At 40.1% G+C, this 15,736-nt stretch overlaps 1 protein-coding gene across 6 annotated transcripts in view; it reads left to right on the plus strand.

Annotated features, from left to right (window-relative positions):
* Nucleotides 1–13,781, plus strand: part of LOC126294978 (uncharacterized) — a 59,409-nt gene extending 45,628 nt beyond the window's left edge. For all 6 annotated transcript variants that reach the window (XM_049987208.1, XM_049987212.1, XM_049987213.1 and 3 more), the window contains exons 5-6: nt 2,515–2,726; nt 13,312–13,781. In XM_049987208.1, the coding sequence (XP_049843165.1) occupies nt 2,515–2,726; nt 13,312–13,456 (357 nt within the window). In that variant the 3' untranslated portion in view covers nt 13,457–13,781. The remainder of the gene's footprint in view (nt 1–2,514; nt 2,727–13,311) is intronic.
* Nucleotides 13,782–15,736: the final 1,955 nt, after the last annotated feature.

Here is a 15,736-nt window from a genome sequence, read left to right on the forward strand (position 1 = left end):
AGTTTAAAGGTAGAATTCTTCTCTGTTCACTGGCATATTATAATTTTCAGGTTAGCCCTTATATTGCAACACTTACAGTAGTAGTTTGTTAGTAAGTTGCCTTGTGGTGAAAGATATGAGCAAGACCAAGATGGAAAGTTGAAATGACTACACTCCTATTTTTCATTTTAAAGTTATTGTTTTGTGGACATAATTCTGATACCTCAGGCTGTTGCTATTTTGTTAATTTGGTTAAAACTGTGCTGTATTCAAACACAATGTAATCCTGTTTTCCTGAACACATTTAGACACACCATATTCAGTAGGTCTCATTTTATGTCTTACAACTACATTAATTGTAAAGATTGAATAGTTCACTTTGGCTTTTTTTATCTGTTCATAGCCTGGGAGCTTGCAATTTCTTTTGCCTTTGTAGCTTTTTTTTTCGCTTTGCCCTCACTTGGAATCACACAAATGAGAAATATAGCGTTTAGTGAGTGCAGCAACATAGGCTTTTCCTGCTGCTGCTGCTGCTGCTGCTGCTGCTGCATGTCCACAAGTTCCAAGTGATCTTGGCAAATGGTGTGTGGGAAAACTGATATCCACTTTAGTGTCTGCAGTATGTGAAACTTTTGTCATCTGTAGTTTGCTTGGTTGAAAGGCAAGACATAGCTAGAAGAAAAGCTGCATCAAGCAAAAGATTGGGAGTGACACTGCAGTTTCTCACGATCTGAAGAAGCTACGAAGACCTAAAAGATCAGCTACTTAATTTTGTGTGTTGGATTGTGTAATCCCTGAAACATGTCATGCCAGCTACAGTCTCTTACATGAACAGTGACTGTGCCATTGTAGTGGTCGTATGACGAGTGGTTTGATGCAGCTCTCCGTGTTAGGATATCCTGTGGAAGCTGCCTCGTATTTGTGTAACTATTGCACCCTACATCCACGTGAACCTGCTTTCTGTAGTCAAGCCCTGGCCTCCTTCCCCCTTCCTCACATTACCAAACTGGTGATTCTTTAATGCCTCAGGATGTACCCTACCAACTGACCCCCTTCTTTTAAGTCAAATTGTGCCACATTGTTCTTAAAGGGGACATTCATCATGGGCTGTTAAAGTGTCTTCAAGTTGGCCTCTTTTCAATTGGTGAAAGTTAGTAGAGTTCATGCCACTGCAGAATGTTTATGCTCGTGCCCAAGCTTGGGTACTTAATAGTATAGTGCACTATAGCAGTGTGTAGCCATTGTAAAGCTAGTGTCAATTTTAGTGGGGTGTTGTATTGTGCATAGTCTTGTTGATATGATTCACAAAAATAAGCAAAAAGGTAGTACTGTATCCCAATGATTTGTCAACAACGTTTGTGCATTTCTGTGATGCATTAATTCATTAAAAGTTTTTTCTTTTATAAGCCTTAAGTGGGCTGCTCTGGGAGGAGGTGGTGGGGTTGTCTCAGCAGCCAGTGTCTTATGAGCTGATCACATGCTTCCTCTCCCAGCAGCCTCTGCTCAGTTGCCAAGTTAGATATGCCATTGTTAGCCTCATTAACAAGTACTTAAATCCATGTGCTTGTACATCGTCTGCACCAGGTTTGTTTGTTTGTGTGTGTGTGTGTGTGTGTGTGTGTGTGTGTGTGTGTGTGTGTGTTCACATTTGGGGTGGGGGGCACACCTGGCAGGGTGAATAAGGAGAAGGAAGGGGAAGAGTAAGGAAGGTGCAAGAAGTGATGGAAAATAAAAACGAGCTGTGGTCTGTGATGAAACAAACAGTCTAGATGCGGCAGTCCTCTTTCCAGGTAGAAAAATTGGATGAAGTGGCATTCATCCAACTCTGTGCTGGTAATTCTACTCTGACTGACTTTGGCAATGGGATCATGCAGTGTGTGTAGAATGTTATTTCAGTACACTAAATTGCAGCTGAGAACTGATGAGGGAACAGTTTTCTGATTTGGCCAGACTCCAGCTTAAGCTCTTGGGTTGGTTTTAGTGCAGTGCAGAGTGGCTGGCTCATTAATTTTTAGCTTAGTGAACAGCCAACTATGTGGCTATACTGGAGTGTTTTAATACATGCTTCTTTGAGGTCGGTCTGCTTCTTTAAGAATAGACACGTTTTTTTTTCCAGGTTTTGTGTGTGCTTGCGTGCGTGCCATGTAAGACGTTTTAGCACAATATTTTATGTTTTATTTTAGTACAATTTTTCATTTCTCTAATGCTTCAAAACACACACACACACACACACACACACACACACACACACACACACACACACGCACCAGACTTCAGAATGGGCCCTATACACCACAGATTTGTACATCTGAACAGTTGTCACCACTGCTGTGTGTGTGTGTGTGTGTGTGTGTGTGTGTGTGTGTGTGTGTGTGTGTGTGTGAGAGAGAGAGAGAGAGAGAGAGAGAGAGAGAGAGAGAGAGAGAGCGCGCGCACTACGTGTTGCTGACTGTACGCAGTGCAGCCGTCTGGATGTGAGAGGTGACGTACAGATGGCAAGACTTGATTCATACATATTGTAACATTACATTGCAGGTGAAGTACATGACGCGTCTATGGCCGGAGTGCTTCAACAAGTTACCGCCGGGCCCCGTGCTGTACTCGGAGCTGCCTCCCAGGCAGCTGTACCTGTCACTTCAAATGCTGGGAGACTGCGCGTCCTCCGCAGCTCGGGCCGACGCCGAAGACCCGGCCTTCTACGGCAGGCTGCTGCGTCACATCTACTGTCTGCAGCAGGAGCTTCCCCGGTACGTAGGCTGCCGCCTGTCTCCACGCTGTCTTCGGGAGGCTCTGCACCTGCCACAGACAGAGATCGGTCAGGTGTAAAATGTAAAACGTGGTGGAAGCGGTCACTGTCTACAGCGATCAGAGTGAATGACAGTCAGACTCATTCAAATGTGAGAGCAAACGTGGTTACTTGCACATTCAGTGTAGTCGTCATCTTAAATGCCTTGTTATATTGAGCTCACTTTAGGGCATTGTAACCTGCTAGCTTCAGACTTTATAATGTTTCACATGTAGAAACAATGATAATTGTGACGGTTAACCATCTGAAAGTGTCAAGTAACTTCACACCTGAGGAGGCATAGCTATATGCCGTGGTGTAGCCAGGAAATGGCAGCTGGGATGAGTGTTTTGGGCACTGTAATTTTTGTGCCATGGAGAAAATGAGGTGGGAAAATAAAATAAAAAGGGGAAGAAGTTGGAGAAAAAGAGAGGGAGAGGAGGAGGAGGAATTGGAAAGGATTAAATTGGAAAGGATTAAATTGGAAAGGATTAAATTGGAAAGGATTAAATTGGAAAGGATTAAATTGGAAAGGATTAAATTGGAAAGGATTAAATTGGAAAGGATTAAATTGGAAAGGATTAAATTGGAAAGGATTAAATTGGAAAGGATTAAATTGGAAAGGATTGGAAAGGATTAAATTGGAAAGGATTAAAATGGAAAGGCTGCAGGGATGTAGGAAACAAAATGACGGGGATATTCCGATTGGAGTGAGTTGATCAGCAGTTCTGAGAAACCTCCCTCTCCTTAACTTGGTATGTAGTCCCCCCCCCCCCCCCCCCCCTACCCCCCTTTCTTCTTCAAGCTACTCAGTAAAGCCTCTTGCCATTACGCTCAGTGAAGTGATGCAATCAAAGTCCTGATAGTATATTTTGTGCCAGTTGCAGCTTTGTATTCATTAGGTGATGAGCAATGTAAAAGGAATTGTGTAGAAGCAGTGCAGCTTTAGATTGTGGTTTTTTCCATGTTTTGTACTGAATCTCACACAAATTTACTGAAATATGTATTTTATACTGCATTTCAAAAGATATTGATCTCAGTAAATGAGCAAAGAGGTTCAGTAACAGGTTTAAAAAGAGGGGGCATCCTTACAAAGTTGGTTTCCCTAGGCACCAGTTATTTTACTGGGGCTGTATAACAGTGTTGAACTGAACAAAAGGCATGAGTGAACTAATTGTGATCAGTTGTGGCTTTGATGGAAACCCCGTTAACAACTAGAAGTCTGTCACTTTGTGATCCAGATGGCTGTTATTACTAAGTCACGTGTCTGTTTTATGTACTTTCATGTGCTAAGCAAGTGTTTCATTTGTAGTGACTTAAGCATTAGTAAGCTGTTCCACTGAAGTGAGCTGTGGTAACACTCAGTACATGACAGAGGGGGGGGGGGGGGGAACTTGGAGTAACTGAACAAAAAGTCAGAGCAGGAAGTGTGTTTGTAGATGAAGAGACTAATCGAGGGGACAAATTAGACCACCTTGAAATAGGGTCCGTACTTACAGCAAAACTTAGTGATTGTAGAGGGACTTACACAAGAGGGGGGTCAAAAAGAAACACATTATTCTATAGATTAACACATCTTGTGGTACTGGGGCTGGCTGTATGGGTGATGTCAAAAGCTATTAAAAAAGCTTCCACCTCAAACTACACTCAGTTCAGGCTGTTGCCACAATCTATGCTCCAAAAATTAATACAGACAAAGAAGAAATATTTGTGTTCTGTTCTCTTACGGTGTGTGTACGCGTGACATCACACACAGCATTGCCATTAGATTGAGAGGTGAAGCCGACATCCCGTATCGATAAAAGCTCAGTATTTGTGAGTTAAACACCTGGAGGATTACACTTGAGGTTCTGTCCAGATGTAGGTCAGTAATTCTTCTGAACACACCCTCATCAGACTGATAAGTCGAATTAATTGAACCTTATTTCTGATTTAGTGCCAGTGATCTGCCTCACTCCTTAGATACCCTCTTTCTGCAACCTCTATGTGCACCTCTGCATATAATGATTATATTGACAGTGTACATTCCCAGAATTATTGATAATGTTTCTACTGGTGGAACCAAGTAGTCCTGTTAATGTGGGAAGTACACGTCACAGTTTTCATTTGTGTTTTGCTTTCACACACTGGAGGTGCAACTGCTGGGCTTGTACACTCTGCAAATCGTACAAAGGTAATGAAAATGGCACTATGGTGTAAACTAACTGCTGTCAGTGGTACCATATGTCAGTAGGATCGTTTGAAAACAGAAGATGATTTAGGTGATTTATAATGATCTTGATGTTACAAGTTTAACTTTTGAAGGCTTTTATATAAACAAACTCTTAGGTGTGTAAGTGTAGTTGAGCTGTAATTATTGTTCTTTTTTCTACACCTTTCCATCTCGATTTTCCTTAAATAATACCACAAAATTCCAGAATAGACTTGACAAAAGGCTGTAGTTGTAATTTAAGACTTTCCAATCCGACAGCAAGTGGTGCTCGGCATAGCAAATTTTGTTTTTTCACTTCGATGCTCAGCCATATTAGAAAAGATTTTTTTGTAGCCCTCATGTGCTCCATTCTCAAATCTGACTGTGCTAGGCATGAATGCTGCATGGTACTGCCATATAAGGAAGTCTGTTTTAAGTCTCTGTCGAACTGTAGCAGTTGTGTTGAGGTAAAGGTTGTAATTAGTACATTCAAGTTGCTAGGTGTGAAATGGCTAGATCTTCACACATAGCCTTTTATGAGGAAGAGATGTAGAGGTATTAGAGGAATGTTTGAGTGAAAATGAGAATGACAGTGATGTTGATGATGGCAGTGATCCTTTTGTAAACAACTTGAGTGAAATGGCATTGGAAACAGTCTGCCCTGAAGAGTTCCAGAAAATATCACACAATGATAGGTTTTGTATTGAAATGATTAATGTGTAGCCTAATTGTTGGTCAGCAACCTCACTGTTTCCTCAAAGAGACTCAACAAATTCTGAGGCATGCTTACCACGCTGGTGGTGGTGATTTAAATAAGAGCACACGGAAATGCCCCATGTCTGCACTACAGAGTGCAAAATATGCTCTGGCAATTGGCCTCAGAGGTCAGGGGAAATGAAAGAGCAAAGGGGTAGAGTACTCCAGCATGACTAAGGAATATATATACTGGAGAGTAAGTACACTATCTGATAAAAAGTATCTGGACAGCAGATTCGCCAATGTAAAAGGAGGTGGGAGGTATTGTGTTGTCAGTAGAGAAGTAGTAACAGCAGAAATGGCCAGTCAGGAAGCTCAGGACCTCAGTTGGATGTCATCTCAGCAATAAATCCATTAGGGCATTTCAACCCTTCTGAAACTACCCAAGTCGACTGTTACCAACTAACACAATGACTGTGTGTAGTGAATTAAAAGAACAGAGTAAAATTGTTGAGCAGATTTCTGTCTGAAGCTGAGTAAGGCTAGAGATGGTGCAGAGATTGATGCCATTGGACAGTGAATGACTGGAAATGAGTGATTTGGAGTGACAGATCGTGCTCTGTGGCAATACAGTGAAAGGGTTAGGATTTGAATGCCTGGAAAAAGTTGCCCCTTATGGTGTATAGTACAGAGGTGGAGGGTGTGTGTGTGATTTTGTGGGTAGGGTGTGATCCCCTTATTGCACTTATGGAAACACTAAAATATGGGTGATATGAACACAATTTACCTCATTGTGTACAGTAGAGGAATGGTTCGGGACTATTGTATCAGCATGACACTACACTCGGTCATGAAACAGCTTCTTCTAAGGCAGTGGTTTGTGGACAGTAACATTGTTGCAATGGACTAGCCTGCCCAGTGTCTTGACTTGAATCCAGTGGAACTCCTTTGGAGCAAGTTAGAATTTCGACTTTGCTCCTGATGCTGACATCCAACATCACACGTCTTTGCTCCAGACCCTAACATCTGACATAACTCAATATCTTTTCAAGTTTTTAGCTCTTTAGAAAGAACGGGCTGCCATTCCACCACAGACATGTTGAGGTCTCATTGAAAGTGTCCCTGGTAGAGTTCAAGCAGACATAAAGGCAAAGTATGGGTGTACCCCTTATTAAATGTCCACCAACATGTGGGTAGATCATATAACTAATGAGGAGGTATTGAATAGGATTGGGGAGAAGAGAAGTTTGCTGCACAACTTGACTAGAAGAAGGGATTGGTTGGTAGGACATGTTCTGAGGCATCAAGGGATCACCAATTTAGTATTGGAGGGCAGTGTGAAGGGTAAAAATAGTAGAGAGAGACCAAGAGATGAATACACTAAACAGATTCAGGATGATGTAGGTTGCAGTAGGTACTGGGAGATGAAGAAGCTTGCACAGGATAGAATAGCATGGAGAGCTGCATCAAACCAGTCTCAGGACTGAAGACCACCACCACCACCACCACAACAACAACAACATGTGTTCACATGCTTTCGGTTGGGTTGTATATAAGAAATCAAATATCCTTGCGTCGTGTCGGCAAGATATGTGGCTATCTCATTTACACAAACTTAATTTTTAATGCTGGTATGTGGTATCTCAAAAGAGCCTTTTCAGTATTTGCAGAGGCATGTCATGATTGCCCAATCTTTACTTGTAGCATTAGCCAGGGTAGTCTTGCTATGTTTGTACTGTGAATGACTTAAGGGAAGGGGAAACTACAGCCATGATGACATGCAGCTCCACTGTACAGCTTAATGATGATGATATCCCACTGGATAAAATATCCAGGAAGTAAAGGAGTCCCCCATTTGGATTTCCAGGCAGGTACTGCTATGAAGAAGAATGTTGTCATTTGGGGGAAGGGGTTATGTGGGCTATACTGTGGATATTAGAGACTTTGATCATTTAAGTAGGTTAGAGAATGTAAAAAGATAATAAAAATTGAAGTTGGTAATAACAAGAATTGAAGTGTGGTGGCAGGAAGAACATGATTTCTAGTCAGGTGCGTACAGAGTTGTCAACAAAATGTCAAATAATGAACATGAAAATAGCAATATAATTGAACTATTGCAAACAGCACGGTGAATGGATCATCATAGCCAAGATAAGCATTTAATCAATACCCACCACAGCAGGGAAAGTAAAATGTTTTACTTTACATAGAGTAATACCTTTTGGGTTGTCCAACATTTATTTGTGGCTTTGTCTTTCTGCCTATTTCATCCTCTTCTGCTTTAACTATTTCAGGTCCCAAAGATACATAATAACTTCTGTTTCTTTCAGTTTATTCAGGTGTATCTCCTTAATTTCGTACTTTTCTCCAATTTCTTCACTTTTATTCTCCAGTCATAACCAGTAAATTATCATCAGTCCACATCTACTCATCAAAATGTTTTGCAGTGTAAAGTTTGATTTCTGAACATATGCAATGATTAAATTTTGCCCTGTACCGAATTCTGTCTGGTGGCTTCCTGTTTTTTGTCTGTGTTCCGTTTTTCCTTCTTTGTTGTCCTCCTATCAAATTTCTACTGTATCTAACTGTGACCTACCTATTACCCTGTAAATTCACAAATCAACCTACCTAATTAGGGGTCCTTATATTTCAAGCTCCAACCCATGGAATACCATATCTGTTTTTCTTGATAACGTCCTCTTGAAAGATCTAAATGGGAAAATATTTTACCTCTGGAATACCCGGGATATGAGCTGCTATGGACTAAATTTATTTTAATTGTTTCTTCTTTGTTTTCTTGCACATTTCTCTCATTATTTCTTGATATTTCTCTCATACCTTTTCTGTCCAAGTGGCTCCAATCTTCTCTTGTGTTTTTCATGGCAACCTTTGGAATCTTGCAGTTTCTTTCTGAGTGGCAGTCATGGAGGGAAACGGGGTTTCCTTATGTATCTTCCAATGTCTTTGCACCATGTGTTATCCATCTTTAATTTACCAAAATAAGTGAAATCTTATTGTCAATCTGTTGGGATTCATACTTTTGATGTGGCCATAGAAAACCATTCTTCTTTTCCTAATCATGTCTGTAATTTTTTTCACTGTGTTTATGAAGTTCACTTATGACATCCTTTGTGTGGTTAAAAACTCCCAAAATTTTATATATTATTTTCTTTCAGTGGTTTCTAGTGCTTCCATTGTCACCTTTTTGTTCAGAGTTAAATATTCTGCTGCATAAAGTGTGTCTGGGCGAATCATTAAAGTGTTAACACATTCTGGTCACTGCCCTCAAACTATGAGCGCACATTTATTGCTGTAACAGTCGGCGCTCGGAGAATTTCCGAGTGCCGCCTCCTTGCGTTTTATTGCAGGATGCTGCACATTATATCTGTGCGGTGACTTCTGGAATTGAGTTTTTTGTACTTTCAGTACATCGGACAACTGCTAGATAGTGTTCCTGCCTCCTCTAAGCACTATGTGACTCAAAAAAGTCACCAAAACAATTCCCGCTCATTCTTTCTTTCAGTGTGCTTCTGTAGTTCTCTTTATCACAAACGTTAGTTGCAAAATGAAGGACAGTTTGACTGAAGAGGGATTTCTGAGGCTGATCGAAGAATCTGGATCTGAAATTGACGGTGATGGGTTTGAAACTCAAAATAGTTCTTCTGGAATAGATGGTAATTATAATGGTCAGTCATTGTGTTTAAGAATCACAATTACATTACTGGCAGTTTCACTGACTCATATCATTTAGTTTGAAGGTAATGAGTGCTACAAAATTGAAAATGGGCCATCATATGCATGAGAAGAGTGTGAAGCTCCCATTCAACGAGGCAGAGGCAGAATAAAACAGCAGCAGGAGTCACAAAAAAATGTTGTTGTGTGGGTAAATGATGATGATCAACATCAGTTAACGCTATTTGGAGGCGTAAGTGATGTCTCTGCACCTTTGAACACTAAAAACACTGAATTTGACTGTTGGAGTGTCTTAATTGGCGCAAATGTCATAAACCGAAACAGAAACAAACCACTACGCAGCAGCGACAATTTCCAAATTGTGGAGGCAAAATAGATAACTTCCAGACAGACCAGATGGCGGTGTGAAGAATGTAGTGTAGGATTGTGTCTACCTAACCGTTTCAAGCAGTACCACACAGACAAATTTTGTCACTGAAAATAATTGTGTAAATTCAATGAAATAGTTTTCTACATTTAATTTATAATAAATTCTGATTGATTGCAATTACAAACTTTTTTCCTACTTCTGAATTTTCCAGTTTTCAAAATATGATTCTGTAATTATGTGATATCTTTCAAAAATACAAACATTATCTTTCGCTCAGCAGCCATGCAAAAAGGTGCAAAAGTGTAAGACGTATAACGGTTTGCAGCAGTCCCTGTGGCCCGACTACAATGTGTTAAGTTTAGCATTAAGGTACACTGATTTCTTGTTACACACAAGTGTACTGAGGTAGTACGCTGTTTCCCTCTTATGAAATTTTGCTTCAATGGATTCTTTCTTCGAAATCTCTTGTTCAGTTACTTCTCCCAGTTTTTCCATATTTAGCTTTCACCATCGTGGAGGCAGCCTTAATGTTTGTCATAAATCAGGTTTTCTCAAAGTAGCTCCGTAAGCTTACTTTTTCAGCAGTTCTATCTGTCTAATGGTTGTTTCCATTAAGTTTGGAAAATATCTAGGTCATCTGCGAATGATAGATAGTTAATTTGTAGGCTGTTTCTTTCGTAACCATTAATTTGGCTTCCTCTTAATGACATTCTCCATTCTCTTATACTTTTTCCGGAAAATAGTTTCAGAACAGTGAGGAGAGACCATCCGCCCGTCAGTCCAATTTCAATCTCAAAACTTCTAGAAGTTTCACCTTTAAATTTTACTTTAGAATGGGTGTCTGTTAGCGTTTGCTTAATTAGAGCAGTGGTTACACTGTCTAAAACCAATACAGCAGCTTCATACTGACTGGAGTCACAGGCTTTTCTGAAGTGAGTAAAAGTGATTTAAATATTTTTAGAGTTTCTTTTCAGATACATTATGTTGACTTAAGTTGAGAATCTGCTCTGAATGTAATCTGTGTCTTCTAAAATCATATCAATGCTCATTAATTGGAGAGTTGTCATTCTGCCGAAATAAATAGTGCTTTTGATGAGATTTTATAGGTAACCGGTATAGTTGTCGTGGTTGTTTTGTTGTATGAGGCCATTTCAGAAAGTAACTGTCATTCTAGCGTGGCACTAGTATTTGTGCGGGAGTGCTGCCATAATCACATCTGCATGTTCTTTGATTCAGGAAGTGTCCAGCTGTGGAACTATGAACCTCTCTTACGTGGGTTAGCTTGTTGTAACCTCAAAATACAAGTACTGTAATAATAAATCCTGCGCAGTATGAACAGTAATCAGATTTGTTCCAGTGCAAGATGTTACAGCAGCAGACCTTCATCAGCCGTGAACTGTATATGGTCCAGATGAATGAGTGAAGGTGCTGAGTGGCAGTGGGACAGACCTTTTTTTTTTTATTATTATTATTTTGTGGTAGAACAAACTTAGCGGATGAAGAGGAGAGGTAGGTCTTCTGTTGTGAGAAAGAAATGATCTTTTCAAGAAAATTTATGAACAATTCGTGAAAATCAAAGATTCACTATCTCTGAATTGTATGAACAATTCCTGCAAATTTATCATATTGTTTGTACGGGGTTGTCCCCAGTAACTTTGGCTATCGAAAGTTCTGTACTCGGTGGCTACTGAAATTTCTCACAGAAGTTCGCAGAACCAAATGAATGGGTTTTGTCTTGGGCTTCCTTTCATGGTACAACACAGGAGGAGTTGTTTTTTTTTTTTTTCATTTTTTTTAATAGAGAATTGAAAATGATGACTGGGAGGCATACTTAAGTGCCGGAACAGAACAGTAGTTGATGACATGGGGGATACAAATTCTCCGCGCAAGCCAAAGCAAGTTTTCCAAGCTTTGTCATTGAGGTATACTATGGCTATGCTTTTTGAGATGCTGAGGGTGTGTGGAATGATGATTGCTTCAGCTGCATACTGTGAAACTTTGAAGACACTTCAGCAAGCCATTCAGAATAAAAGTCACTGTACACTGACATACGGTGTTGCGTTTTTGAAATGACAATGATTGTCCCCAAAGTGCTCAAAGAACTCCATAGGGATTTTGAAACAATTCAAATGGGACATTTTTGATCATTGCCTCACAGCCCAGACTATGTGCCAAATGATTTAATCTCTTCAGTCACATGATGTGGCACGCTTCACAGAACTTCGACGATGACAGCAAACTTGGAAAGGCACCCAGGTGGCAACAAAGATTCCAAGACTTACCAAGCGGGAAAGCGCCGGCAGACAGGCACATGAACAAAACACACACACACACACACACACACAAAATTACTAGCTTTCGCAACCGATGGTTGCTTCTTCAGGAAGGAGAGGGAAAGACGAAAGGATGTGGGTTCTAAGGGAGAGGGTAAGGAGTCATTCCAATCCCGGGAGCGGAAAGACTTCCCTTAGGGGAAAAAAAGGACAGGTGTACACTCGCACACACATACACACACATATCCATCCGCACATACACAGACACAAGCAGACATATTTAAAGGCAATATGCCTTTAAATATGTGTATGTGTATTAGTAGAACTGCCAATATGAAGTTGACACTATAGTGCTTTTATAAATGTTGTCATATTGCCTTCTTTCGCTCTCCGAGCTGACTTTCCAGCTAGTCGAGGGGGCTCTACAGTTTAATGTGGACTCCAAATTATGGCAGAACTCATATTAACCCTCAAGCACGTGCACCTGTATAAAGTGTGCCATCCACATACAACATTCTCTTGTATCATTCCATTGTTATTTTACAGTTGCAAGCCAATACCTATTCTTTCATTATTGCTTCAGTTAAGAAAGGTCTAAGTTGTGCTGTCGTATGTCCAAGTGCGCAGCAGTAATATACAATAAACAGTGAGCTAGGTGAGAAACATGCTCCTGTGAGAAAATGACCAAGACTCCCACCTAGCAGAAAATCTTACAATGAGGCAGTTGTCTACCAGATAATTAGTAATCAAATAAGTGGATGGCTGGAATCTGGTGCAACTGCACTGTTAAATCCTTCAAATGGGTCACTGTTGAGAGGTAACACTTGTACATGGCAACAGAGTGAGATAATGAAAGTTTATTTTATTGTTGTTTAAGTAAACAGTGACTTAGCTCATGTGAGTTATTCACTGTTTAACTAAACTAAGATTAAACTGTGATTTTTTTCGTACGTGTTTAACTTGGTAACATTAAGATAGCTAAAGTTAGTGTGTGTATGTGTACAAAGTATGCCCTTTGCCTGCTCAAGGGTTAACAAACACTGGTACAGGTGAAAGAAACAAGTGACAGAAAAAAATCCTAGGAATGGCTTAGGACGGACACACAGAACTTTGTATTTGTAGCCCCCACTCAGCAATCACGCTATTATTATATGAACTGACAAAGGTAATCAATCTTTAAATATACTAAAGGTTTCACATTGTGTATACAGAAAAAGTGTTATTACCTGGTACAGGCAAATAGGGAAAAGATCATGTAAATTGATAGCTTCAATAGATTTTTAGAAAAAGTCTCAGATAACACATGCAAATTTTTCATTTTCAGGATGTCAGTAATGGACAGCAACATCATCAAGTGTCAGCTCGTCCACCTGGATTTCTTCTGGAAGTCAATAACAAATGACTTGCTGGAGAGGCAGGGGCGCCCCAACGCATTGCTCTCCTACATGCGGGACCTCTTGCAGCAGTGAGGGCCTGCACTCACTTATGGCATCAAATGCAATAAATAAATAAATAAATATTAAAAATGGCAAAGTCTTCGGCTGACTACAGCTAAAACAATGAACAACCTCTTAATTCCCATGCAACAAATAGTAATGCACTGCAAATCAATGCCCCCTTTTATTTTTATTATTTCCCACCCTTCCTTCAAAGAGCAATTAACTTATCTGAGTGCCCTTCCGATCACTGGAAACTCCATAAGAATTAGTTCATATCTCTCTCCTCACTGTGTATTGTACAGTGATATAATTTTGTAGGAACATCGAGTAGTATATGTGGACACAGTCTGCTAAATGTGTTGTGAACAGAGTTGGCTGTAAAGAAGTAATAAATTTAAATGTCATGAATTTCTACAGTTTCACTGCATAAACAGCAAAAATGTAGTGAGTGATAAACCTTTTTCTTTGTATTAATGTTTAATATTGTGTGGGAAGTTTGTTGCAAGTCACTAAAAGCTCTTGTTCTCAAATACTGGATAGAGTGCATAGTAGCTGTACATTTTGTAACAAATAATGTCAGTATGGGTTAAACACATTAAAAGATTTTATAAGCTTTGTATTCATTACTTTGTACTGTATCATATAGTATCAACTAATAAAAGCATTTTCACAAGTATGATAAAGTTTGGACATAACATTCCTCGAACATACTTCTTCAGGTTTCAAACTGTCTCACTACCAGATTTTATAGAAATTAGTCCAGCTGGTTAGTTATAATGAACTGAAATGCCATACATGTTGCTGCAGTTATTCACACATCTCATTGTTTTACGTGCTATCTCCTGAGCTACAACAGGTAGCGATTGTTGCCTGACAGTAAGGGACATGTGTGGTAAGTTTCGTTGAAATCGGTCAAATGATTTAGGAGTTGTGGAAAAAACCATACACAATTTTTACAGTATGTATTAATTCCATTGTTACATGGAGAGGGTGAAACAGAAGATGGGAAACTCATTATCTCAGTTACGTGTCAAAACAATCAAAGCTGTTAGTGGTGCCGTTATCTGCTTCAGCTTCTGTTTTAAGACATAGAATGATTATGAAATTCTCTGTCTGCTGCTGTAGAGCATTAATGCAAAATTTCACCACACTGAATGTGTATGTTCGTCGTTTGTGCCACACTGATTTCCGCTGTTATTTCATGCAGTGTTGCTTGTCATTCAGCACTGGCAACTCTAAGCAAACACTGCTGCTCTGCGTTGTTAAGTGAAGGCCGTCACTATTGAACTGTCTTTAGTGAGAGGTGTGAGTAGGGTCTCCTGTCAGGTAGACTATTCGCCGGGTGCAAGTGTTTAGATTTGATGCCACTTTGGCGCTTGCGTCTCGATGGGGATGAAATGATGATGACTAGGATAATACAACACCCAGTCCCTGAGCGGAGAAAATCTCCGAATCAGCAGGGAATCGAACCTGGGCCCTTAGGATTCACATCCTATTGATCTGACCACTCAGCTACCAGGGGTGGAACAGTGAGAGGTACTGCCTGAAATGTGGTATTTCTGGCACACTCTTGACACTGTGGATCTTGGAATACTGAATTCCCTAACAATTTCTGAAATGAAATGTCCCATATGTCTAGCTCGTCACAGTCACCATTCCATGTTTAAAGTCTTAATTCCTATCATGCAGCCACAATCGTGTCAGAAACCTTTTACATGACTCACATGAGTAGTACAGCTCGAGCACTCTTATCTGCTGGGGAGGGGGAATCTGCATACCTTTAATATTAAATTAAATGTACAGCTCTAAATCCCACACTCAGACTTGCACAATGTGAAAACCAGCTTCGGATGACCACAGAGCAAGAAGTCCATCAGCTTCAAGAGAAAGTAAAAACGTAAAAGGACTTGCATCCAAAAAAGTTGAAGGCTAAGTACACTTCACATGAGAAGGCAAGGCAAGAACTCTTAGTGGTTTGTCTGGAAAAATTTACTAAATTTTTGCAGTTTCTTCAATTTAAATCTACAGGTCATAACCAATAGATTGTGGTCAGAGTCCACATCTGCCCCTGGAAATGTCTTACAATTTAAAACCTGGTTCCTAAATCTGTGTCTTACCATTATATAATATGATACCTCCGGAATATTTTACCCAAGAGGACGCATCATCATTTTACCATACAGTAAAGCTGCATGCCCTCGGGGAAAAATACGGCTTTAGTTTCCCCTTGCTTTCAGCCATTCGCAGTACCAGCACAGCAAGGCCGTTTTGGTTAGTGTTACAAGGCCGAATCAGTCAATCATTCAGACT

The sequence above is a fragment of the Schistocerca gregaria genome, chromosome 11, assembly GCF_023897955.1.
Source record: "Schistocerca gregaria isolate iqSchGreg1 chromosome 11, iqSchGreg1.2, whole genome shotgun sequence".
Classification (NCBI taxonomy): Eukaryota; Metazoa; Arthropoda; class Insecta; order Orthoptera; family Acrididae; genus Schistocerca; species Schistocerca gregaria.